At 38.0% G+C, this 24,747-nt stretch overlaps 1 protein-coding gene across 1 annotated transcript; it reads left to right on the top strand.

Annotated features, from left to right (window-relative positions):
• The first annotated feature begins 1,985 nt into the window (after nt 1-1,985).
• On the top strand, nt 1,986-22,069 carry LOC136713395 (gamma-aminobutyric acid receptor subunit rho-2-like). Its single transcript, XM_066690485.1, has 9 exons — nt 1,986-2,279; nt 4,221-4,327; nt 13,329-13,396; nt 14,740-14,963; nt 17,067-17,149; nt 17,681-17,821; nt 18,164-18,316; nt 18,878-19,074; nt 19,520-22,069. Exons 1-9 carry the CDS (start codon nt 2,158-2,160, stop codon nt 19,823-19,825), a joined length of 1,401 nt encoding a protein of 466 aa, XP_066546582.1. The 5' UTR covers nt 1,986-2,157; the 3' UTR covers nt 19,826-22,069.
• Nucleotides 22,070-24,747: the final 2,678 nt, after the last annotated feature.

The following is a 24,747-nucleotide window of genomic DNA, read 5'->3' as shown; positions in this document are numbered from 1 at the left end:
GGATTTGGAGTGAGACTAATGCCTCCAGGCCCTCACAGTATGTATGGGTGTTTAAACCGTGAAATTCTGGCCTCGTTACATATCTGAATCTGGCTCCTGGGCGGGGGTTATGGGGACTACAAAGATACTAGTTACTAAACCAAAGGGCTCTCAAGTTTTAAATGCATTTATTTCTCACTATAGAATTATTATTGTTTTACTTTTGCCATGATTTTCAACCATGTATTTCAGTAGGTAAAACACAAAAATGCAAAAAGACACAATCAAAACATTGTGATCCGTCATAGGAATCGACAATTTCACTATCTTTCACTGCCACATACATAATGCGTCATTGACTTGCTACTCAGCACATTCATTATGCGTAACGTCAGTCGCTCGGCTCACCTTTTAATAATGCGAGCCCAACGTGCCGAACCATACCAGGCAGGCACGGTGCGGCCCTGGCTTGGCTCGTGTATGCTAGTGTAAACCCAGCAGAAGTGTGGTGTGGTGTTGCTCTGCATGAACCCCGAGTCTTGTTATTTGTTGTTTTCTTCAAGCCAGTGAATCCAAGTCACAAGAAGCCTAGAATGCTACAGTAGTAAATCTCTTACATTTTTTATCAGAATTTATATTGCCAATATTCTTTCATTCTTATCTTCTTTGCAAATCCAAGAGTTCATTACAGAATGGAGCATAAGCAAGTGCTCGATGTGATAACACAGAAGCCTGACTGAAGGATTGTAAGGTCAGTCTTTTGAAATGAGGAAATTAAAAGAACAGTGTCAGTGCTTAGGCATGAGTCTGTCCTGAGCTAGAGAGGGATTTACTGCCTAATAGTGGATGTTTAAAAATATATAATAATAATAATAAACGGCATTATCACTGGGTGGCATGGTGGCACAGTGGTTAGCACAGCTCCAGGGTCCTGGGTTTGAGTCCCTGCTTGGGGTGCCTGTCTGTGTGGAGTTTGCATGTTCTCCCTGTGTCAGCGTGGGTTTTCTCCGGGCACTCTGGTTTCCTCCCACTGTGGGTTAGGTTAATTGGCTTCTCTAAATTGCTTTGTGTGTGTTGACCAGTGATGGACTGGCATCGTGTCCTGGGTGTATTCCTGCCTTGTACCATATGCCTTCCAGGATCAGCTCCAGCTTCCCCTGCAACCCTCACCAGGATAAGTGGTTTTGAAAATGGATGGATGGCATTATCACTTAAATCAAGAGTGTATGTTCTAATTGTTTTAATCGTGTATGTCCATCATTGCAATGCAACTTGCACATTTTTGTATATATTTAAATATGTATATGTGAAGTGTAATAAAGGTCTAAAGTTTCTTATTGCAAGAGTTCAGACTAGTACTGGATAAATCAATACAAATGAGTAACTCTTCTGTCATGTCTATATATAATATTATTGGTTTGTATTGGTGTGCCCAATAGACTATACCCTAGAGGGAATATTACCAGGGGTCTGTTTAAACAAACTATCAATCTATATCTCCACCTACCTCTCTGTCTATCTGTCTGCCAGTCTAAGTACACAAACTGAACCAATATATCATGTATTTATAATTAGACTGAAAAGCAACATTGATAATTATTTGAAGTGTAAGTATAATGTCTAAAGAATAATGTACTAAAGTAAAACACCATTCAAAATAATTGCTGCAGTACTACTCTACAAACGCTCTATAAATGAGTACTTGGGAGTTTGTATGTAATTATTGTGATAATTGTCTTATTAATACTGAGTTTAAATTGACATGCATTCTTTTTCTGTGTGCATTTCATGTTTACAATTTCTTAAAAACGTGTATTTTACATTGGAGACTTTAAAAATGGTCACAACGTTTATTGGTTGTAAAATCCCAAACACACTACAGCAACCCCTGCAGCCCCAGAGCGGGTCACTCGCAGGGAATCTGCATCCGAACCGCTGCAAACAGCTGGACGCCGGCGGACCAATTGGAAAGCAGCAGGACAAAGCCGCTTGGAGTCGAAAACAGATCAGTCTCCGGTATTTAATCGGCCGGCACAGAGCTTCCTGAGCACTGACTGCGGCGCCTACTGTTGCACAGCTGGGCAGTCAAAGATGAGTCGATGCCCAAAGCTTGGCGGGCCTGGACTAAAGGGGGTTTCTGAGCGTGTTCCTGGATCTGTCAGATTGCACTCATAAATAATGCCTTATTTTGAAAAACTCATGTTTTTACTTTTTTGCCTGATCCTTATGGGGGAGTGCCGAAAGCACAGGACTAGGAGACGGAGATGGACAGGACCCGTGGAGACGCATAAGCATGGCACGTAAGTCCCTGCGAATTTGGCCAGCTTTATTTTATTTTATTTTACCTGTAAGGATGGTTTTCAGACACAGTGTGGTCATTCAGTATATCCAGGCGTCTGTTAAAGTCACTGACATGTTGCCGGACATGGTGCTTTCCGATGCGCTGCCTGTTCTCCGGGTACGGGATGCGTAAAAGCACTACTGCACTACTTCTTGACGTTAACACAGGTACACGCTGCTTCTATGGAGTAGATAGTAGATGTGCAGGTATCTGTATATATTTGTCATCATTCTAAAGTACATATCAAGTTTTTGGAGATGTATGATCCATTTTAAAGTATGAGGAGGCAGATGACGCGTATGAATAACATGCTTTTAGTTTATCATGAATCCCATCACTCAGCTCAGGTGACCCCCTGTCCTGGACCGGTGACTGCCCTCACCTTTACACAGCTATATTGTAACCACGTGTATGTAAAGCGGTTGTCGGCAGTCGGAATATAAAGAGGATCATGAGGGTGCAAGTGGGATGTAACAGTATTACACCATAGATTAAATTAATCAAATATGATTTATTCTATAGCTACATTGTTTCTACCTAGAACTGGACCCTTGAACGTTTGGTGTAACCCATACAGCGACAAAATACCTTAATAATCATTCTCCAAGTATTAACAATACGTTAATAATCAATTTCCAGGTATAAAAAATGCGTTACATTAACCGACTAAATAACTAAAATATAAAAACAGCCTACATACATTTAGACTGCACTTGCATCATGCTACTTTTTAACCAAGAGACAAGATGACAATGATGATATATGATATATTGTTAAAACATGCTAATAAATAATAATACACGTTTTGCTGTAAAGTTTGAGGTGTTTTTCTGAAATACCTTCCATGTTGGTATTTTTAAGTGTTTCATAGACATCATGATGTATTGTGCATTAACATATACAGTTTACATACATAAATAGAAACCTAGCACTTTAGATCACAGAAGAAAAACGCAAGTGTAATGTATTATTTGTGATGCTTCCCTTTGCCTTAGGCATGGAAGGAATTTGCTTCTAAAATTGAACCAAATCAGTGACCCTGGCAGCCTGTTTATGGAACCACAGCTGTGATAGGGAGTCAGAAAATCGGTTTACTAGAATGTTTCTGCAGGAAATGGTGAGCAGTAGCCCCGTCCTGGCCAGAGGTTTCATATCCTGTGATTAGCCAGGCTATGACAGGGTTTTGATGAGCACTTTCTCACTGCATTTGGTCATCATCTTCTTTTAACAATATGGTTAACTGTGAGCTGTAAACAGGGCAGTTTTGCAGTTGTAAAATTGTGCAGTGAATGCCCAAAGCCAGCAGTAGAGCCACTTTGTGCAGTTGATGATGAAAAATGAGCCCCCTACATTTTGCTGCAAAATAGCTACTATATAGAGACTACATTGTGGGGTAAATTAAAGAAACAGTGAGACTTAAATCTCTCTTCACCCCAAACAATGTGATTTGAAAACAACAGTGGTCTGGAACAATACTACCTCCCTTTCTTTTTGATAGCTGCTATTTGTGTGAGACTTCCAGATTCTCCTGCTGGGACCTCTCCTTGTATTTGTCAATGATGATTTATTAAAAGAGGTTGTCATTTTAATGGAGACTTATGACCAGCTCACACTTCCTGCCCATCACAAAAATAGAAAGACCCTAACTTCAGCTGATACCTGCAAGGGATATAACTTGCAATAACTTCCTGGGATTCCCTTTTCCAATATGTATGCCAGGAAATGGCAGCAGTTCTGTCCTCCAGAATGCTTCATTGCTTCCCTGCATAGAACATGGCAGTGCCTCAACCCTCCAGAATATTCAGGTGTTTCTTATGTGTCCACTTAAGTTGGTTGCTTCCATAAAGTAAAGGCCAACTTTAAAGTTATCAGGTCAAAAGAAAGCATTGTGTCTTTACAGTCCTTTATCAAAGAAGACACAAGATGTGACGAAAACTCGGAAACTGAAGACGGAACAGCTACTCCGGGTTGATGACCATGATTTTACAATGAGACCAGCGTTTGCAGGTAAAGATTTAACTGCTCTTCTTAATGGGCTTTTTGGTAGCAGCAGTCTCGTAATGGATTGTCAAGGTTTACATTCATGCAAACTGAGGTTCATTTTATGTTCTCTGAGGGATATCAAGTGATGCAATTACACACTCATGTTTTTTATTTTAAGGGTGAAACCAAAGAAATGCAATGTAATGCTATATAATACAGGGAAGCTGTTGTACAGCACAAGCAGTTATTTGTGTACATTTTATGATAAATTAATAGGTTTAATTTCATTCTTAAAATGCAAATCTTTATTTCAACTTCAAATATATACAGTAGCATTGTATTTGCATGCTTATGCAACCTGCACCTGTTTTGCAATTATATCCTTGAAGTGTTGATTAAATACTGAATCAGATTATATAGAAAATTGTGAAGATCACAGTTGATTGCATTGCTTTTGATTATACTGTAATGTTGAAAAACAAGTGCTGTTAGCAAATTATTTTTAAAAGGCAACAATGTCGCCCTCTGGAGTGCAAGATTAAAATTGCAATGTCGATTTGTGTTTGCTTGTGTAGTTGGCCAACCTGACAAGTTCTGTTACTTCTGTTAGTAAGAAACAAAAACATTACACAGATGAGAATCACAATTTGTTTCTTTCAAACACAGCAAGCCAATTCTTTATGCTCTCATTTGTTTTATTCACTGATCAATGGTAACTTCCAATTTGCTGAAGCTTGCAAATCCCCTCTATTCAAAATAATTTCCTTTAAAGATTTTGTTTGTTTGTTTGTAACAATGATGCATCCTTACTAAATCTTTGAGATATGAAATAGTCCAATGAATTCACCAAATGCAATATTTTGACTGGAATAACGAATATGTGGTATAGGATTACATTTTAAGTTTACTCCTGCCACTGGCTACTGACTGTTACCAAATACTAAGTTGATTTAGTAACGTAAATTATGTGAAAACCCTCAAATGCAAAATGTAATTGACCCTTATAGTAGTACCAACTATGAAAAAGCATGCCTTCTCCAAGTGATTGTCCTGGTAGAGATTTTGGTCAGAATAGAATAAGATGTAGAAAATACTGTCATATTCAGAGCCGATGAGTCTTTAAAACTCTCCATTATGCTTAAGAACAATGGGAGCATGTCTTTGCGTATTTTCCGTGATTTCCAAGAAAATATTTACATGGGATCTGTTTTTAGGGAGTAATGTCTAGCGTGTTTATCTAAATTCACTGAAGTTTGCAGGGGGCACAGCTATAATCTCAGCAGAGAGGACTTACAATGGATTTAGTTTGTTGCTAATCCATCCACAAGTGAACGGCCCAGTGTCATTGGATGTAATAGATAGGGCTTCTGAAAAAAAAATTAAACGTTTATTTTGGATTTTGCGGCAAATCCGCTGTGAATGATCATTTTCAAAAAGGTCGTCCATGGTCTCTCTGTACTACACTGACAATAGGTGACTGCTTCCTCACCATTTAATCTCTATAAATATAAAGTACAGTGTGGATTACTCGTGAGTGTAATTTGGAAGGCTACATGATATAATTGTATTGTCGTACCCATTTTTGGGTAGTATCCTGCTATAAACACAAATCTACTAATTGATATGTAAAACAAATGGCACAGTGGTAGATGCCCTGTTGCTCTATGAAGTTCACACAGGTCACTTCATTTTCGGTTATTTAAGATTTTGCCATAAGAGTGTGCCATTCATTACTATACAATATTTTTAAAGTGCTATTGGGGTCTTGGATAGCAACTTTGCTGGCAGGCATCGAAACATCTGGCAGCTCTCTTAGCATACGTACTGGAGGAGGGTGTTGTGGATTGTGTGATTGTGTATGCAGCCTGGCCCTCCTGTGTATGGACACTTAATTATGGTTTGACAATTAAAAGAAAGGATTGCTTGAAAGATCTTTATGGCTGCCTTCAATATGGAGTACTACAATCACTCATAAGTCTGTCAAACTCCTCTTGATTTCTACATGTTACTTCAATGAGGAACAGTGAATGCTCAGTTGCTGACAAACTATGAAACAGCACACTGGTATCTAGTGAACAGAAGGTATTAAACAGGATTTCTAAACATAATTCATATCTTGACCCCACCTTTATTTTAAAATCTCAGTAATGCCTTTCTCCTGAGTTAAATAAAGAAGGGATGCCTGTTCCTGAGAGCTTTGCTTTGGTTTGGAATCCAAAGACATAACAATACAAGACAGATCACAGAGAAGAAAGCTGTACTCCGAAAATAGCAGGCGGCCACGCTCCTGCTTCATGAGTCAGCATGTGCTGTTGTGATTTTACAGTTATACAACTATATATTCAAGATCTCCCCACTAACAGGACATTTGCCCTTTTTTATTCTAACATTCCTCTTTTATCGCTTTTGGATTCCTTTTAGTATTCAAAACATATGTTAAATCAATAAAATATACATACACAAGCATCATATTTTGTATCATATTTATTTATTGTAGATCATAGATAAAGGCTGAATTTTCTGTCTAGCATGTTCTCCTGTTGCCAGTGTTGGAGTTAGGCTGTGCACTATAAACTGTGACAGGGAAAATAAAAGATCAAAGAGTAGTCTGGTGACAAAATAATCTATTTCAAGTAAATACTATTTCATGTATTTCTGCTAAGAAATTAATAATAAAAGTAAAACCTTTTGTTGGATTATAAGAGAGCCTAAACCAATATTCGGAGTGATTGAAACAATACAGGGTTTTCAGAAGAGTGTTACACCTTCTAATATTTCAGACGTCTGTAAAATTCCTATAATTTTAGTTCCAGGCTCCAACGTTTTAGCAAAGTTCACAGGGAGGTCAATTGGAGCTCCAATAATATGGAGTGTATTTCAGAGACTTTTTGGAGGGAAAAAAACATTGACATTCCTCCCAGAATGGTTTTAGAGTGGAGAAGTAGATAGACACTCTGGTAGAGTGTGCATGGATGTTCATTGATATACACAGTAGACTGGATCAAAAGCTGTGTGTATCTTTTGCACATACACATGATATAGCTTTTTTCATTTTTTTTTTCTTCTTGCGGTTGATCTGTGATTTTGTAATGTGGAGGCCCTTAAGTTTACGATAGGTCATTGCGGCAGATTTTCATTAAAGTCTACATTGCTTAAACCTCTCCCCAAGCTTCACCCATGTAGCGTGCAGCCGCACACATGTGGTATTAGGAATGTAAATCGCTTTTTTGGATTTCACTTTTCTGTTAAGCTCTAAGCAGCGCTTGTAGTGGAATTTGGCAAACCCATCTGGAGGCTCGCTGGCTCTGCAGTTGACTTTCCTGATGGGAGATTAAACCGCCAGGAGTTTTTTGATGACCACATGGATTAGAGCATGCAACAATCTCCAGACTCATGTGACTCCACAACAGCTGTTCACCGAGGGAGGACACACTGTCCACATAGAGGGGTTATTGTTTGCAGGACAATTAAGTACATTTGCTCAGAGTAATACATACATACATACATACATACATAAATAAGCAGTGTCTAGTTTACAGGTTTCCTTATTCAATGCTGAGTAAACAATAGATTTTGCTGATTGACTTTTAGTCTTCTGACAGTTCTCGGGTGCCAAAGCAAGAGCTCACTCCTATTGGAGCTTCACATGCGGTATTTTAGAATGACCAGTAATCAGTACTGGTTGTGATAAACTTCCGTATTAGACATTTCAGTATGTTTTACCCTGCTGTTTTTTGTCCCAACTGAGCTCTCAATTACTTAATTGAACCCTTAATTGAACTAATCATTTCCTAAATCAGAGCCTTTTCATTATTTTAACAGTAGGTGTTTTAGGTTAAGTATAAAATTGTATAAGGAACTTATTATCTTATTAAAGAACCAACTTTTTATCAGTTACACAATTTAAAAAGTCAAATGTAAGCAAATTATTTATTTAATTAAGGGATCAATTAAGTAATTGAGAGCTCGGTTGGAACAAACACCAGCAGGGTAGGGGGTCCTAGTGCTAAATCAAAACTCAGAATCGTCAACTATAGCCGTGTACCTCTCGTGTTTTCTATTACTATGTAGCAGAAAGTGGCTTCTGACAATCAGAGGAAACCATGATTGCTTACAAGTTTGAGATTTGCAGGAAGGTCAAAGTTTGGGGTAACACTTTACAATAATGGGCATGAATTCCTCATGAATTCCAATAGTACAACACAGGAAAAACACATCAAAACATTATGTAATTCTTGTGAACTTCATGAAATTCATTTGTAATCCAAGCATGTGAATTCGTAACGATTTAAAGCTCTTATTCATATGGAATTCATTTTTAATAAATTAAGTAGATCAGATATATATATATATATATATATATATATATATATATATATATATATATATATACTCACCTAAAGGATTATTAGGAACACCTGTTCAATTTCTCATTAATGCAATTATCTAACCAACCAATCACATGGCAGTTGCTTCAATGCATTTAGGGGGTGTGGTCCTGGTCAAGACAATCTCCTGAACTCCAAACTGAATGTCTGAATGGGAAAGAAAGGCGATTTAAGCAATTTTGAGCGTGGCATGGTTGTTGGTGCCAGACGGGCCGGTCTGAGTATTTCACAATCTGCTTAGTTACTGGGATTTTCACGCACAACCATTTCTAGGGTTTACAAAGAATGGTGTGAAAAGGGAAAAACATCCAGTATGCGGCAGTCCTGTGGGCGAAAATGCCTTGTTGATGCTAGAGGTCAGAGGAGAATGGGCCGACTGATTCAAGCTGATAGAAGAGCAACTTTGACTGAAATAACCACTCGTTACAACCGAGGTATGCAGCAAAGCATTTGTGAAGCCACAACACGTACAACCTTGACGCGGATGGGCTACAACAGCAGAAGACCCCACCGGGTACCACTCATCTCCACTACAAATAGGAGAAAGAGGCTACAATTTGCACAAGCTCACCAAAATTGGACAGTTGAAGACTGGAAAAATGTTGCCTGGTCTGATGAGTCTCGATTTCTGTTGAGACATTCAGATGGTAGAGTCAGAATTTGGCGTAAACAGAATGAGAACATGGATCCATCATGCCTTGTTACCACTGTGCAGGCTGGTGGTGGTGGTGGTGTAATGGTGTGGGGGATGTTTTCTTGGCACACTTTAGGCCCCTTAGTGCCAATTGGGCATCGTTTAAATGCCACGGCCTACCTGAGCATTGTTTCTGACCATGTCCATCCCTTTATGACCACCATGTACCCATCCTCTGATGGCTACTTCCAGCAGGATAATGCACCATGTCACAAAGGTCGAATCATTTCAAATTGGTTTCTTGAACATGACAATGAGTTCACTGTACTAAACTGGCCCCCACAGTCACCAGATCTCAACCCAATAGAGCATCTTTGGGATGTGGTGGAACGGGAGCTTCGTGGCCTGGATGTGCATCCCACAAATCTCCATCAACTGCAAGATGCTATCCTATCAATATGGGCCAACATTTCTAAAGAATGCTTTCAGCACCTTGTTGAATCAATGCCACGTAGAATTAAGGCAGTTCTGAAGGCGAAAGGGGGTCAAACACAGTATTAGTATGGTGTTCCTAATAATCCTTTAGGTGAGTGTATATATATATATATATCATGTCTTCACACACTATCGGAATTAATACCCATTATTGTAAAGTGTTACCAAGTTTGGAAATGTGTCACAAGTCAGAGCAAATCTTGCAAAAAGTTAACTTATTGAAGCTTGAAATGTTTGTTCTTGAAGCTGGAGCAAGGTCATTTAGACAATAGTACAAACTACAGACACAATAATGATTAACTCCAGGGCACTATTACATAAATTTAGTCTGAGAACTGTTTCAATTTTTTTTATATTATTATTGACATTACTGATGCCCCAGTTTCTAGCAGCACAAATAACTGAGCCTCACAAAGGACACTGTCTGCAGATTTAATCACTATGTGTTACACATCAACCACACTGGCCTCAGCACAGAGAGTCCATAGCCCAGTACTGAAGAAAGCAGACACAAAGGTCCGTTAGTCACCAAGAAGGCAGATACATTGGGACACAGACTTAAATATATATTGTGGGGGTTGTTATTTTACACATATATATATTAATACCACCTCACTCTGTCCAATATATCTAGAAGCTTTTCTATCTTTTATAAATCTTGATATGATGTATACTTGGTTCTTGGTTGCCAAGCAACCATCATCATCTCCATAATATCCAAATTTGTGATTTTGGAGCAAGACTGACCGGCTAGAACTGGAATTATCTTGCTGCTTGCACCCACATCTGACAGCGCCCTAGGAAATCAGAGTGAATGGGAATGAACTTGAAACACTGAAAATCCAGTTTGCAGTTTGCAGTTTGCAGTTTGCAGGGGGTGGGTGGGAAGAAAACCCTGAATTTGCTTAGAATTATATTTGGTGAGCAAGCAAACAACATAATATTCAGTAACTGTAATAACTTTAAGTAGATTTAGCATTGTGTCTAATATAAAAGTACAGTCCTTAATCATTTATTGTGCTACTTGCCAATGGTGGCACTAAAAATTTATATTTCTCATTTACCATTTGCTTACATTTGCAAATTGCACTAACTGTGTTAAGGTAATACTTACTAATAGTTTAAATTTAAATAATGTATTTGTATATTATTTGATATATTTTTTTGTTATTAGCACATTTTCACTAGAGAAACAGACAGACCCATTCAAATGAGCAAAAAATGAATTTGAAATCCCAGACGTTTATTACAGTGGTTATGTCTTCTTAAAATAGCAATGCATTTGTTTCTGTAACTTTTTAAATGTAAAAAAAATGGCATTCATTACTTTTCAGGGTTAAAAGCCTATATTATGGTGGATCTCCACTGAAACGCATGTCTCCACAAGCATGTAGTACACTACATATTATAGTGTGTGTCCTGTGCGCTGCTTGTTGAACAGATGTTTGCATGATAGAATACATGGGAATGACCATTAAATATTAAGCTATTTCAGTAGTTGACATTGATCTTGTTCTTATGGATTAGCTGAATTGTGTTGTTGCTGTTGCAAATTTGCATTCTTTATATTCATGAATCCGTCATTTCATCCTTGGTCTCGATAGACCTGTCCAGTGTCTAACAGACACACACTTAATCTACCACTAAGCATCTTCTGTAATCCCTCTGGATTACATGGTGTACAGATAAGTGATGTAAAGTGGTTAACATCTAATCTAATTCTTATTGCAATTTATGTGATCTAAATGTAGCCTGTTACCTTTGTATAATTTATGGAGGCAAATGGTAGCTGGAGAAGTGGATGTAATTTTGTTGTCTCTGCAGGGATCCAGAAGAGTTCAGAGGTCATATTGTTTTGAAATGTATTTGTGGCACAAAAATACAAAGGAGCAGCAGTCAATCCGGTAGGGTCCTCGGTAGGAGAGCACAACGTGGTAGTAATGCTACAGAGCACAGAGATGACGTTTGTTTCTGAACGCCAACAGTGTGAAAGACAGAGAGTATCTTTTACTTTGTTTCATAATGCTGGCCTAAAATTAAATTAAAATGTCTATCTCCCTCTTTTCTTAATAACATCACATTAGGTTTAACACAGAAAGCAGTGCAACCAATCACAGCCTTTAGTTAAAACCACGTCCCCACCCCCACCCCGGCTGCATTCAGATATGAGTTTATAATCAGTCCCTGCATTCTTTCTGTTAAAGCCATGCCCCCTTTCCCCTTGTCCTATTTCAGTGGGCTAATAGGCCTGGGGGAGGGAGAAGGGTTTGGTTAACATGGAGAGGCTTTTGTGATTGGTTACCCTGCTGTGTGTATTAAGAGTGTGTGGGGTAGAGAGAAGTGGGTAGACTGAACTGCTCACCAAATAATAATGGAGACCAGGAGGTGTTTAAGGTGTATAGCTTAAACAGTTTCCTGGTTAAAAAGTAAAGTATGCAATATGTCCACTTTAACAAGGTTGGCTACAAAATATAGCAGGAACTAAAGACAGCTGCAGTGCAGGCCTGGCAAAGCATCATCAGGGAAGAAACCCAGCATCTGGTGATGTCTATGGGTTCAGACTTCAGGCAGTCATTGACTGCAAAGGATTTGCAACCAAGTTTTGAAACTCACAATTTAATTAATGATTATGTTAGTTTGTCCAAATACTTTTGAGCCCCTAAAATTGGGGGGACCACATATACAAATGGGTGTAATTCCTACACCATTCACCCAATTTGGATATAACTCTCCTCAAATTCAAAATGAAAGTCTACACATCTTGATTGTTTCCTTTCAAATCCATTGTGGTGGTGTACAGATCCAAAATGATGACAATTGTATATATAGTTTCCAGAAACAGGACACGATATATTTATATATATATATAGTGTCCTGTTTCTGTTGGATGTGTAAATATGTGTAGTGTCCATAGTAACACGGTCAAGTAATGTATTATGTATGTCATCTTCTATGATGGTGGCAGGTGGATGGCTGATCAGGAGAAATAGATCTGTACGGCGATTGGGGAAATTAGCATGGGCGTGCAGTGAGTTGGGGAGCCACAGTAAGCCCTGCAATGATGATGGGAACTACAGAAGGGGAGTTTGGTCAATGCAGTAATTGGGGGAAATGCAAGGGGAGGTGGGGGCTTTAGTTACCTTGCTTCATCTCATACCATAATGCACTGCATTCCATGGCTGACAGATTGATGATAGTCGACTTATTACACAGCACTTGAGTCTTGGGATTTGACCAGTACTATCTCTATGGACCAGTATATGATTAAGGGAAAAACTTAAACAGGACGGTTTGAAGAGACCTACAAATCTGTATCCAGGTTAATGTATCTTTGAGTGTACAGGACAAGTAAGTAAATGTATTTGTGAAGTTTACTACCCACAGATCTTGCAGAATGTGAGAGAAATGTTGTTAATGTTAATATTTGTAAAGAAAATCTCAGAAACCCTCTGAAGTAAAACACAATTATCTGCCCAGTATCTGATTTCTGACATAATTTTACTTCCAGGGCCTGCGATTCCAGTTGGAGTGGATGTACAAGTTGAAAGCTTAGACAGTATTTCAGAAGTAGATATGGTAAGATGGCAGTTGTTTTTCAACTTATTAATTTTGTGTTATTATTTTGAGTGGATTGAACCTCTAAATTAATATAATGAATTACTTCTAACAGGATGAATGTGAGAGGCAGGAGGAGATGTGTAAAATTTGACTCTGAATTTGCAGTTCTGGGTCCCACAGTGAGGAGTTTATTTTAAAAATAGGATAAATGGGGTCTACAGTTTGGGTTCAGGTGAAAACCTCCATTGAAATCAGTTATAAGAATATTCACCTGATTTAACTGTTCAATTTTTTTTTTAATATTCCAGGCAATAGTGAATTCGGTGGTGATGATCTGTTAAACCACACATTTGTCTAGGTTTACGGCATGTTAATTATATCCTACAGATGTCTTGTTTTTGTCTTTGTTTTTTCAGTTCAATGGACATGTGGCAGTATGATCAAACAACATTATAAATTCATGTCATGTTCTATGAAAACTGATGAGTGAATTGTTGCTTTGATAGATACTAAAAACTATTTAAATCACTGTTTTGTTTTCCTGTAGTAATTTGTTTTGTCATGCAAGAGTATGTTTTCAAACTCCAGTGACTTCATACAGATGAGATAAGAAGGATTACTCCCAGCTTTTTAACATACGGTGACCTGTGACTTTTCCAAACTGACCCATGAATCGAAATGTTGTTATGTATAAGGCTCTTATAGGACTTCCTGTCATGCTGGCATCATAGATCCATTACATTGACCTTTTTTTTCATTAGGTCAATCCAAGTGTAAAGGGCTATTACCCGGAGTAGAGCCACAATCGTTTAGTGTGGTGACTGGTGACAGTTTCAAGCATCATCCCTTTGAAATAATTCAGTATATGCCAATGGATAAGTCTGTAGGTATAGATTGTATGCCTTTGCATGTGTTGCTATACTATCCGCAAATTAATATCAAAGGCTTATTATAAAACAGATTATCTGAATACAAATTAATTTTTCATAGGGAAAGCTTTTCACATTTTTTTAAATAAATATATATTATGATAGACATAACCATATATTGTAATGCAACAAACACATCTTTCCTAATGGTTTTAACCAAGTCCCTTGCACACTTGGGGACAGATGCTTTTGCACTGTTCTTCTAATACTTATCAGGGTGAGCACTTCTAATCACAGCTTCACCTGTTCAATCCAATCAACCTCACCTCAAGTGTGTTTATTTTTTATTTTTATACAAGTTCTTTTTACTTTCAGTTAAGTTCTGTTATTTTATTATAATTATTTATTTATTATTTGAAAATAATATTTAAAATAATTATATGAATCTAGTTTAAGATTTATACTAAAGACTGCTCTCTTTTTATAACACAGGACTTCACCATGACCCTCTATCTCAGGCATTACTGGAAAGATGAACGCCTCTCCTTCCCCAGCACCACCAACAAAAGCATGACCTTCGACGGTCGACTGGTGAAGAAGATTTGGGTGCCTGACGTGTTCTTCGTCCACTCCAAGCGGTCCTTCATCCATGACACCACCACGGACAACATCATGCTCAGGGTGTTTCCTGATGGCCATGTGCTGTACAGTCTGAGGTGAGAGAGGACAGAATCACTGGGTCCTCTTCTACCTGAACACACCTCATCTTGATAGAAAACTGCAAACTGCTGTGCAAAACACCACAGACATTTTCTTTTTTCCCCCTGGCTGAGTGTGCTGTCCTCTGCACTGACAGATGAATGTTGGCATGTGCTTTGTGAGTACAACACAGCTGTGCCTGAATGATCGAAGCATCACAGTTCTGCGGATTTTGTTTGAAGACTAAGGAGATCATGCTAGAGTACCGGATGGTGAAAATTAGCACTTTCACAATAGTTTGTTAAGTGATGACCTAGTGTAAGCCTGCAGAGGTAGTCAGAGCATTGTTGAATTGGCATGTCGCCCACATGGCCTCACGCTTGGCAAAGAGGTGGTGTTGGTTTTGTATACAAATCAGTCAATATTGTACTCATTAATCCTCACTGGGGCAGAACAATGGGTCTGGTATTTGTAATTGCCAAGTACCGATTTGTCCAAAGATATGGTTGATTTGTTATTGTGTATAAGTAGGGTGCAGAAATCTAATATTGAACACATTTTATGTTTCTTGTTCATAAAGTGACATTATGGTGATCTGAACTTGGACTACATGCTTGTGTTTGCTGAGTAAAATACTTATTGTTTTTAATGAATATGTTGGTATAGAACAGAAAATAGATATACAAATATTATATGTATTTTTTCAAAATTAAGTTAAAGATAATTGCATCCTCCTTCTAATAACAAGATGAACACTTATTTCACAAAGACAACATGCAAGCTGTTGTGCACTGCCATGTCTTTATTTTGACTGTTCTTTCTTAAGAGAGGGTTGAGATGACATATAGTCATTTCCAGTGATGTAGTCAAGGACATACACAGTTATACACCATATGCCCACCTAATTAGAAGAGAACATTGCGTATGCTAACCTAATTTGGGGAGATTTTGCATATACCCTCCTATAATTTATTAGTAAAGGCACGTGCACAGGAAAGGGCGAAAGGGGCAATGGTCGAAAAATCACTAGCACTACTACCCCCCCTCCTCCCCCGGGTCAAATCGCCAGGACTTAATTTGCATTTTCTTTCTTGGATCAATGTGAGCTCTGTGCCTGAAGGGGTGCAACCAATCAAGAGGAAAACAAATATCTGTTCAAGTCAGGACTAGGTTATGCCACTAAGTTAACTTTCATTAACATTCATGATCTGCAAGTCAGGCCTATGTTTAAAAAGTCTGAAAGAGAGTATAGATCTGTTTTGCCTTTCAAGAACAAATATCCAACACTCAGTGACCTTGCCATCATTATTGGCATTATTGGAACAACTGTCCTAATTTATATTTCATTCTGCTCCGGATTCTGAAACAACCACGTTTTATAGAAACTTTCAACTGGACCCTAGAGCAAGAACATATAGTATCACTAGCAGTGCAAATAATACATACTGTGATGGAAAAGATGGTTTAATCTTTAGGCTTAAATCTTAGTATCTCACACAACATCAATTATTTGTATGATTAAGGCCCCAACCAAATATTAAATACATTTTATTGATAAATAAATAGATTAGTAAAAACAGAATCCTGCTGAGTTTATTTTGAAATGTGGTAATTGGTATGAGTGTGGTGTCTGTTTAGCTCTCTTGGAGTTGACAACATTTTGTTTTAATTAAATATTGTGAAATATTGATTTTATTATGTTTTCCTTTACCATCTTTCTGAGCATGTGACATGCCTAAAACCACACAAATATCAATTCCAGACTGACAGACAAAAGTGACAGATGCCGTATGCAATCGTATGAAGACTCTGTAGGTTGCATATTTAAACACAAGACAAACTCGATATAGGTGGTGCACAAACTATAAAGAAGGTAGAAAGTTCTTGTTACCTCATGGCTGTATTTGTGACAACGGAGACTGTGTTTTTTTTTTTAAATATGTGAATGAAGCAAAAACAATTCACTGTTCTACGAAGTGTATAGTGAGATTGCCTTACTGACTGATGCTTAATTCTTCAGTTGCACTTTTAAGCTAGAGCCTCAGCTGTGCATTTAGTGTGACGACTCACAGTGTGGCTGCTCTGATGTGTAACAGCTTCTTCTGCGTTCCCTCTTTCAGGGTCACTGTAACAGCTGCCTGTAACATGGACTTCAGCCGCTTCCCTCTGGACTCACAGACATGCTCCTTAGAACTGGAGAGCTGTAAGTCACAATGGTTGATATTTTGGTTTATTTATGTAGACAGATGGACATGTGGATGAGGAGACAGACAGGCTGTCTGTAAACGGACGGACAGACGGACGAACTGTGCAGAAGGATGGGCAGAGCTGTAATGCTGTAGATGGCAATTCTTAGTCTTTCCAAATGTGTTCTTGGCCAAAAAACGTTCGACAACAATACCACATAAAACTCACGAAAATGATATTGACATTATCCATCATGTTCTGCAAAAGCTACCACAATTTGATGGTGTGTTTGATCCAACTGAGTTAGGATCATGACATGTTACAAAGAGTAAGTTTTTATGTTTTATCTTTAATCAGTCAATATCAATGACATACTTTAACTTAAAGTACTGTTATATCGCTGCCCTCAGTGACTCAATGGTAACAAAATAAATGGGTTATAATTGAATGGAGAAACTACTTGGACTATAAATGTGGCATAAACTAACAGAGCATGGTTTTGTTTATCAAAGACTATTACGTGAAAATATTTGATTCATTGACACAGATGCCTACACCGATGAAGATCTTATGCTGTATTGGAAGAATGGAGATGAGTCCTTAAAAACAGATGAAAGGATTTCTTTGTCCCAGTTCCTCATCCAGAAGTTTCACACTACCTCCAGACTTGCATTTTACAGCAGCACAGGTATATTAACCAACAGTTTAAGCACTATTACAGCTGTAGCTATAGGTGTAGACTCTTAACATTTGGATGAATGATTACCCTCCCACTTCACATTAAAATATACCAAACACAGCATAACCTTGGAGCCTCCTCTTAAGGTATTGTAGCAGCAATTTAGTCATTTACTTCATCTCAAACTGCCATACTTGCCTACTTGTGTGAGAAAGCACTCTTTTGACATGAGCTGTAAAAAAGATAACCTGTAATATTTTGGCCTAAAGGGCTTTACAATGCGTAGTAAGCTGCATATCAAGACTTTAGAAAAGTGTTAATAGTAACTGTATGTTCCTGGTTTCCCCTCAGGCTGGTACAATCGTCTGTACATCAACTTCACTCTGCGGCGCCACATCTTCTTCTTCCTGCTCCAGACCTACTTCCCTGCCACTCTGATGGTCATGCTGTCCTGGGTGTCCTTCTGGATTGACCGCAGGGCTGTGCCTGCTAGGGTCTCACTGGGTGAGATAGTAATTTACCAAAATAAACTGTTCTAGTGTAGGTGTATTGAGTATATTATATTATATTGCTCATTTTGTTTTTAGCTCTTTCACTATGTAAAAGTCAGGATATTAATATTTCGGCAACACCATCAATAACTGTGAGTAAGCAATAAGGTCACACTATTGAGTAGTAGACACAGTCACTTGGTCATGTCATGATGTTATCTGTCTGTGTTCTGCTTAGGCCAGACAGTGAGGCATGCTATACAAAAGCATACCCGTTGACCCCAATTTCAGATAAAGAACAGAATAACCTTAATTTTGTCTGTGTCAGTGAGATACTGTGGTAAAACTGAGCCTGAGGGACATAAAAGGGCCCAACCTCCTGTAGCAAAAAAAAAAAAGTTGAGTGTTTGTAAAGATACTTATTTGCCACAGTGTTTTGAAGGTCAGTATGCTGTACGATACAGTTTCATTGGGTGTTTGCTTCCATCTATTTCCGCAAGAGATAAAAACAGTGTGGAATTAGGTGTGGTCTGATGCCCCATGTTAATGATTGGTGCATCCTGGCTGTGTGCAGGTATCACCACGGTGCTGACCATGTCCACTATCATCACTGGGGTCAACGCCTCCATGCCCCGGGTCTCCTACATCAAAGCTGTGGACATTTACCTCTGGGTCAGCTTTGTCTTCGTGTTCCTCTCTGTGCTGGAGTACGCGGCTGTCAACTACCTGACCACCGTGCAGGAGCGCAAGGAGAGGAAGCTCAGAGAGAAGGTGAGAACACTGGCAGCAATTCCATGCGATGCTGTACAATTATTTAAAATGGTCATTCCTCTTTATTGTCCCAAATGTATTTTTTTCACAAGATAAGACTAAGTATTTTAAGGATAGTGAATTGACTAGAATGGGTCTGCACTATCCATTCCCAACTTTTAAAGCAGTCAGTCTGATGGGAATGAAGACATTGGAGAAATGCAATACCAGTTTACAAAACAAGACTATTATTTCTCTAGCTTAAATTGTTCTTCTTTTTATTCTTGAATGAGGTGTTAAAGCACCAAAACAATATCTGCAACATATCTTAACTGAGCACATTTTTAATATTGGTAAAATAAACACTTAAATTATTTAACACAAACTGACAAATCTGACATAAAATGTAGTGATGAGCTTGTTTTCATCAGCTTATCAAACTCTGGGGATTTTCTGTGTTTTGCAGGCTCTGCCCTGTACCTGCGGCATGTCCCACACAAGGACCATGCTACTTGATGGCACTTACAGTGAGGCTGATGCCAACAGCCTGGCGGGCTACACCAGGACATCGGTGGTGCCCGATGAGCCAGAGAAACAGGAGCGCATGGTCGTTCACCTGTCGATGAGCAGTGAATCCACCGCCGCTAAGAAGAAAGGAATCCGGGGCTTCCGGATCATTAAGAACACTCACGCCATAGACAAGTACTCCAGGATGATTTTCCCAGGCGCCTACATATTCTTTAACTTGATATACTGGTCTGTTTACTGCTGATCTCCTGTGGCTGGATCTTTTTTTTTTTTCAGCATGAAATTAGAATCAGCATTTACATCAAAACAAAAAAAATGAACCTGACATGCATACCAATGCTGCAGATGCTGTCGTATTGCGTCTGCCGTGTCCCATCTGTGAAGGAACTGGCTGAAGATTTCTCTGACCTCCCGTGTAAACCCGCTTCACATTCTCATGATCCCCTTTACCTGCCTACCTTAAGTCTTCATAAAGTTGAGCTTTGTTCTTAAATAAACCACATCTAGAAGTCTGGAACAAAAAACAATAAAATGTCTAAATCACTACAAAACAGGTCGTAGCAAGGAGAGCTTGACAACAGACCTGAATAACCTATTTTCCAGCATATTTACAATCCTTATAGTTTATATAATGATTCAGACCAATCTGTTTCCCACTGATTGCCAGTCAAGACTACTTGATCACACCTTTGCAGGTATGGCTTGATGCAAAATATTTATTCCAGTTATTTGTCAAAGCCCATATGGCAGAACACCACCTTGGACGTGGATATTGTTGGGCATGTTGAAAATGATCGTTGTATTCAAGCTTTGTTTTTGAAAATTGCTTTTGAAACAAACCCCAATCTTTTAGCGAATCTAAAGACAATCATACCATTTGTTTGCTGTTGCACTACGGAAGTTGATAAAAAGGAAATAATTGTATTTTCAAAGGACTGAGAAGTTAAAAAAAAAAAATGTTTTGGTGGTAAACACATTAAACTCAAAAATTACTAAACCTCACAACTGTTTGAAAGGCCAGGGCTGGGGAATAATTTATATTTTTGTGTATGATTTTTTTTTTTTTAATTAAAACCATTGATAATCAGCTGATGATGTTGAAAGCAAATCTAGCGTATTCTAGTTGGGTTGTGGAAAATGAACAATGGTTTCTGTTTTTTTTAGGATTATCCTTGAAAGCATGATACAATTTGCAGTGTTAATATTTCAGCAAGGTGCTTAACTTAATTTCTTCTTGTACATCCTTTAATATCTTTATTGAGTAATTATTTTTTGAATTTTCAAAAAGATTAGAAAGCCATACCCATACACATAAATGGAGTTAGGTAGCCAGCAAGACTTCCACACCCATACCACTTTGCTACTGAAACTGACAGGTGCATCTGCAGAAAACATCTGCCGGAATTAAAATGTGGTGCCAGAAATTACATACACAATACTGTCTTTGTTTGGTGTCAGTCAAACCAATGCTATTTTGAGAAGGTGAATTCACTCATAAATAAGTGTTATTATTACAATGTCAAAATATCAAGGCTTGTATCCACTTCAGCACTACCTGGTTCTATAAATAATGAACCCGGTATCATGCATTTCATATCTAGCACAACATTTGACTTCTGGCAGGCGTTTTCTCAGGGATCCAGAATCCCTGAGAATACTGCAGCATTGCATCTGCGAGAAAACGTCTGCTGGAAGTCAAATGTTGTGCCAGAAATTACGTACACAATACCCAGTTCATTATTTAGAGGACCAGGAAGTAAAAGTAGGGCTGTGCCGGTAAACGGTATAGTGCTTCAGTGCGGTGACATGATTTATCCATGCTTTTAAAGTTTTTAAAATATAAAGCTGTGCTTAATAACCTGCAGCTGTGATTTGTGGTGTGAGACATTGGACATTGGTGCAATGGAGTCATTTTCACATCACTTTTAAATCTGTTTTATTCAGTTTGTATGTATTTGTAAAAAAAATCTGTCACCAGCACCACCCTAGATTGGCGAGTTTGGTGATGTATGCAACATTTGTTATTTTGACATTGTAGACTGATTTTATCTGAATAATTACTTATTAACGAGTCAATTCACCTTCTCAAAATAGCATGGATTTGATTGACACACCTAATAAAGAAGTTATTGTGTATGCCCTTTCTGGCACAACATTTTAATTACGGAAGATGTTTTCTCAGAGGTGCAGTGTTGCTCTTTTTTAAAATATTATCACCCCTTTACACCTGTGGTAGCAGCTCCTAGCTTTGCACCCCTCAGCTTCCGTACGTAGCCCATCAGGGAGATCTCTTCATACTCCTAGGCACTGTGCTCCTGGTATTCCTCTTTGGCTCACATTTAGTCTACAGCCACCAAAAGCAAGGAGAGATGAGGCCGCATAGACCCCAGAGCAAATCTATGAAAAGTAAGACAGATGTTGGTAACAATGTCACAAATGTGTGCTGAATTTGAGCTTCATAATAAAAAAAATAACTGTTGCATTTTGAGACTGGGTGTTTTGGCACAAGGTATGTATTTTTGTATAATTTATTTGTCTGTTCTTAAAGGTAAACAGAATGTTCCTTAAACAATACGAATGGCCAGAGTAGTCTGAACACCAGGTCTCATGTTTCTAAAGTTTACCTCAAGGTTATTTTTTTTTTATATAGATTTTGCTCCTACATTTCATAAGCCCTGGCAAAATATAGCTTTTTTCATAAGGATGTATCTTGTCTAGTGCACCTTGCAATGTGTCTTGTAGGTGTCATCCACTGAACCTGCTGGTTCCGATCTCTTATTGTTCATCTTGGGAATGCAGCACTGTTGTGTCTAAACCAACACAATACACACTGTATTTCAGTTCTGAAGGAGCAGCATGGCAACAATCATCTTTTTTTTCTTTTTTTTTCTAGCAAAAATCTTACAAGAAAATTCTGAGAATCTTCCTGGGTGACGTACTTTTGTGTTTTCTAATCCCGCTTTCAACGCACACACAGAATGGGCTTAATCCCTCAAAATAAACCAATGATATTAAGTGCTTTGTGGTGTAAGCGGTATGGCAATATATTGTTACTATTTCTGTTTTAAACTTTTTCTCAGAGCATCTTTCTAGGACATGGAAGTGTTATATAACAAATTAGTTGCATTTTATGTATAATTGTTTTTGCTCTAGGCCATCATACACACATAAACAATCTCTATACATAAATTGAGGATTGCCAAAAAACATTTGAACTATACAGCACTCGAAGGAAACTATAGAAAATGTATTTGCTTTAGAAAATCACTTGAAAAGCCAATTAGCCCAAGTCAGTAGTATAATAACAATTTTCTGAATTATCTCATCATTACTAAAAAGATAATAATAAAATAGAAACTTAGTTTGACTTCATGTTTAGTATCCACTGTTGGTAAGATTTGTTCTTGTTCTGAGATCAATGTAGAGCCACTACAAAACAAGCCATTGCTTATCCTATTCCCATTTATTTTTTATTCTTCTGTGTTAATCTAATATAATTGCTTTTCTATTATATAAAGCTTTTACAATGTCTTTCACAGGAGGATTCGTGTTGCTAGCTGGATGCAATTAAACTGCTCTCTGAGAAAATCCTGTTAGGAAAATCAGTGTGCCTTTCACATTTATTATCATGTGTCTCCTCTAAATCTGCAGTCTTCTATGAAGGCTGGGTCAGTGGTTAAGATGTCAGGTGAATTCATCTGGAGTTTTTGGAGGCACTGTGGCACTAAAAGCAGGTTTCTATTCATGTCAATGGACTGCCAAACAGGATAAAGCTCTTTTAGCATGTTTTCTTTCTTCATTCCTTATGTTTTCATCTTTAGAACAGAGTAATTGCAATTCATAATACATATAAGATATGGGAAAATACAATTGAGATGATCATTTTACAGGAGTACAAATAACATTAGTTCTACTTCTAAAGGGTTTGTGGGGCTCCAGCTTTCTCTGAAGAACATTACCTTCAGTGATAGTGGTTTCATACTTTGACCAATTATTGTTGCCTCACTAACTCAAATTGACAAAACATCCTTTTCAATGGTCATTCATCTAAGTGGGTTTATCCAAGTGTCTGGTGAATTGGGATTAGCAATGAATGTATGGTTCAAAACAATTGGTTAGATGTCCAAAGACATACTAACAACAATTTGATCATTAAATGACTTAAGAGCTCATAGTAGGCTGAATCCATGGCTTTGAAGTTAAATAAATATGATTGATATTTTTTTTGTATAGTTTTGTACTAAAAGGGTTATGGGATTGCATTGCTATTTGGCCACTAGCTAAACAACGGGACTAAGGCTGGGATTAAATCAAAACTTTGACCCACCCACTAATAGAAAACTACAGAACTGTACTCAGTTGCGGCATCATTTTTAGTAAGATGCCACTTTCTTCTAATCATAAATGTAACTGCTATGATGTACAGGTTTGTAGTTTGCTATTAGTGCGTGGGTCAAAGTTTTGATTTAATCCGGCCCTAAATTTGTTTCCACTGGTTCACTCAAATGGCTTTCCTGCAATTATCAGAAATAGGAATAGAATTACCATGGTAACAAATAATGTTCAAAATGTAAGTGGTAAAACCCTGGTTATACAGTGGCTCTCAAAAGTATTCACCCCCCTTTCATTAGGTTACAACTTGAACATGAAACATGAAGTCAGAATGGATTTAATCAGCAGTTTTGCCACTGATCAACACAGTAAATGTCCATAATGTCAAAGTGTAAATATAATCTGCATATTGTTCTAAATGTATTACAAATACAAAAGAGAAAATACTTGAATGCATAAGTAATCACCCCCATTGCTATGACACACCTGATTGAGCATTGGTGAAACCAATTGTCTTTAGAAGTCACGTAAGTAGTTGAATGGAGTCCACCTCTGTGCAATTAAGGTGTGTCACATGATTTCAGGTTAATTACACCTCTCTCTGGGAGGTCCCACAGTTGGTAAGTACAATTCCTAACAAAAACTACATCATGAAGACAAAGGAACTTTCAATTCAAATCCGGAATAAGGTTCTTCAAAAGCATCAGGTAGGATATAAGAACATTGAATATCCCCCAGAGGACAGTAAAGTCCATTATTAAGAAAGGATAGAATATGGCACAACTCTGAATCTGTCTAGATCAGGCCGTCCCCTAAAACTGAGGAGGCCACCAA

The sequence above is a fragment of the Amia ocellicauda genome, chromosome 1, assembly GCF_036373705.1.
Source record: "Amia ocellicauda isolate fAmiCal2 chromosome 1, fAmiCal2.hap1, whole genome shotgun sequence".
NCBI lineage: Eukaryota > Metazoa > Chordata > Actinopteri > Amiiformes > Amiidae > Amia > Amia ocellicauda.
The sequence above is the reverse complement of the archived record's forward strand: the minus strand, read 5'-3'. Positions and strand labels throughout refer to the sequence as shown.

Coding starts and splice junctions, on each gene's coding strand:
- LOC136713395 (XM_066690485.1), top strand. CDS start 2,158: ATGCCTTATTTTGAAAAACTCATGTTTTTACTTTTTTGCCTGATCCTT. Junction 13,397..14,739: donor GTATTTCAGAAGTAGATATG/GTAAGATGGCAG, acceptor TTTATAACACAG/GACTTCACCATGACCCTCTA. Junction 14,964..17,066: donor CATGTGCTGTACAGTCTGAG/GTGAGAGAGGAC, acceptor TCCCTCTTTCAG/GGTCACTGTAACAGCTGCCT.